Source organism: Engraulis encrasicolus, chromosome 11, assembly GCF_034702125.1.
Source record: "Engraulis encrasicolus isolate BLACKSEA-1 chromosome 11, IST_EnEncr_1.0, whole genome shotgun sequence".
Lineage (NCBI taxonomy): Eukaryota > Metazoa > Chordata > Actinopteri > Clupeiformes > Engraulidae > Engraulis > Engraulis encrasicolus.
In genome coordinates this window covers 17,629,304-17,631,803 of record NC_085867.1, presented here as the reverse complement: position 1 = coordinate 17,631,803, position 2,500 = coordinate 17,629,304, and the positions used below count along the sequence as shown (strand labels likewise).

Below are 2,500 nucleotides of genomic sequence, written 5' to 3'. Positions count from 1 at the left end.
GAATGAGTCTATGCAAATGTTAATCTGAAGAAGAACTCCAAACAGTGGCACAGGATTTGCATGTGCTGTAACGTGTGCATTTGATTGGTGCGATGGGGATTGAGAGATGGGTATGAAGGGGAAAGGATTTTACAGGCAATACAGAGAACATTTACTACAACTATACAAACTAAGACAAAATGGTATTATGGTGTGTGTGTGTGTGGTATGATGGGATAATAGGGAAGTCAAGGCAGTAAGTAGTGAGTTATAGTTATGCTACGTATAGTTATGAACTGTTACAAACTGACTACCAGGTATCTTGGTAGTTTGTCAGTATTTGATGGTGTGTCTTTTCTGAAGTTACTGTTCCTGTAACAAAACATTCAATGCTCGTATTGACATATTATGTCATGTAATTTCTGTTTTGCAGACATCCAGTCAAGACATTTCGGAGAGGTAAGAGAATCTATTGTATTTCTTAAAAAAAAAAGACAGAATAATAGCATAGTTGTAAGTGAGTAAAATGCAGTTATGAGGGTTGAATGATTTAGCTGAAGCTCAGGCAGCATGGCTTGGGAATGTCAGCAGGAGACAAGTCACATGCTGTGCTCGAGAAAAGTTACTCATTGATAAAAAGTTAACCCACCATTGTATTTGCAAATGCATGCCTCTCTGTGTGTGCATGTGTCTGTGCGTGCACACTTGTGTGTGTGTGTGTGTTTGTGTGTGTGTGTGTTTTTGTGTGTGCGTGTGCGTGTGCGTGTGTGTGTGTGTGTGTGTGTGTGTGTGTGTGTGTGAGTCGTGCATGTGTATGCATGTGCGTGTACGCACTCGCTCATGTGTGTGTGTGTGTGTGTGTGTGTGTGTGTGTGTGTGTGTGTGTGTGTTTCAGGGTGGAAGAGGCAGAGGGCGTGGGTGAGCCGCGTGACTCGGAGCAGCTGAACCTGAGTGCAGACTGCACTGACAGCAGCCTGATGCAGGGTCTCTGGGCCAGCGCCGTACTGCTGGGGCCCTCAGGTTAGATCAGCAGTAGTAGCATCTCCCTGTCTGTCCCTCTCTCCCATCATGTCTGTCACTCTTTTCCTCTCTCTCTCTATATCTCTCTCTCTCTCTCTTGCTCTCTCTCTATCTCTTGCAGTCCTTGTCTTACTATCTCACTCCTATCCCTATCTCACTCTCTCCCTTTCTCTCTCCATCTGTCTCTCCCTCTATGTCTCTGTCTTTACTTCCACTACAACTAATGTTGCCAGCACTGCTCTTTTAATCTCCTCACTGAGAATTCCATCTTAATTGTTTGCGATGTAACCAAATTTCACCAAGAAAAGAAGCAGAGATAATACCAACACATTTTAAACATGTCAGACAGATACTGGTCGATATTTGTGGCAAACACATAATCTCCTCTGTGGAGGTAATTGTTTCCCCTCTAGCTGTCACTGCACATCAAGCACTGCACCTTTAGCAAGTCCTGTGGCATCATAAACTTGTAAGGAATTTGAAGATTCAATTAAAAAAACAATTATGTTGCCCCATAATGCACATAACTTTTTTTGAGAAAATGTCTTCTATATTACTACACTGATGTTTTTGTTGTTGGATTTACATAATTCAACTGGGGACATCGAATGCACACAAATGTTTTACACTATTCTTCATCCCAATGTAATCTGAACATGTTCATGTACAATATCATGGAGACTTTCGGTTTTAAGACCATACAATTATGTTACATGTGAACAAAGTAAAACCAATTCCCTAACAAACCAATAGCCCAACTGCCCAAGAAATAAAACGTTATATGTGGGCACTTTGCCTTCTCTCTCCACCAGTTGAGCTTTTTGTTTTATGGCCCATCCCCTGTCTCTAGCAGGAAATAGCTGTTATGTGTCCCCCAGCAGATTATACTGAGGGAGTATAGTGCAAGGGCAGACACATTGGCCTGAGATGGCAAACGGCTAACTATGGAATTTAAATGTGTGCAATTTTCTAGCCAAGTGTCACCGACCTTGACTGAAAGGACATAATAATGTGTTGTTATCAGCATGCATGCACCTTTCTATCACTTTACCCATTTGTTATTATTTTATCCATTTTTTCTTTTTATGCATGTTTTTCAAAAATATTTAACCTTTAGCACAGTCACGCAACTGATTTTGGCATGATTTCATTCCATTTGCGTTACATGTAATGTAGTTGTCACAGGATGTGTTGTAGGTAAGGCCAGGGAAAAGGTTCCAGATGTCAGGTAGCAATTTTTATTGATTGAACTTACTTCATTTCAAAAAGCACCTAGCCTCCCGAACCATCCTACGTACTTCCGCCAAAGGATTGGCTCCACTACTAGTCTGGCTCTTGTTTTCTGTGGAGTGATTGCAGCGGCAGGATCTTGCCGCCCATCGCTCCCCAGAAAACAGCCAATAAGCGAATAAGCACCCCATGTGGGGGCAAAAGGGGGAGGACGCTCGTGACAATGACGTCAACGTCTGCGCCAATGGCTCTGCGCTATATTGTTGTTGAG

The 2,500-nt window shown here is 42.4% G+C and overlaps 1 protein-coding gene across 1 annotated transcript in view; it reads left to right on the top strand.

Annotated features, from left to right (window-relative positions):
* bspry (B-box and SPRY domain containing) overlaps positions 1 to 2,500 on the top strand; it is a 9,486-nt gene that overhangs the window by 3,402 nt on the left and 3,584 nt on the right. The window contains exons 4-5 of the mRNA XM_063211227.1: positions 413 to 438; positions 875 to 999. Coding sequence (XP_063067297.1) covers positions 413 to 438; positions 875 to 999 — 151 coding nt within the window. The remainder of the gene's footprint in view (positions 1 to 412; positions 439 to 874; positions 1,000 to 2,500) is intronic.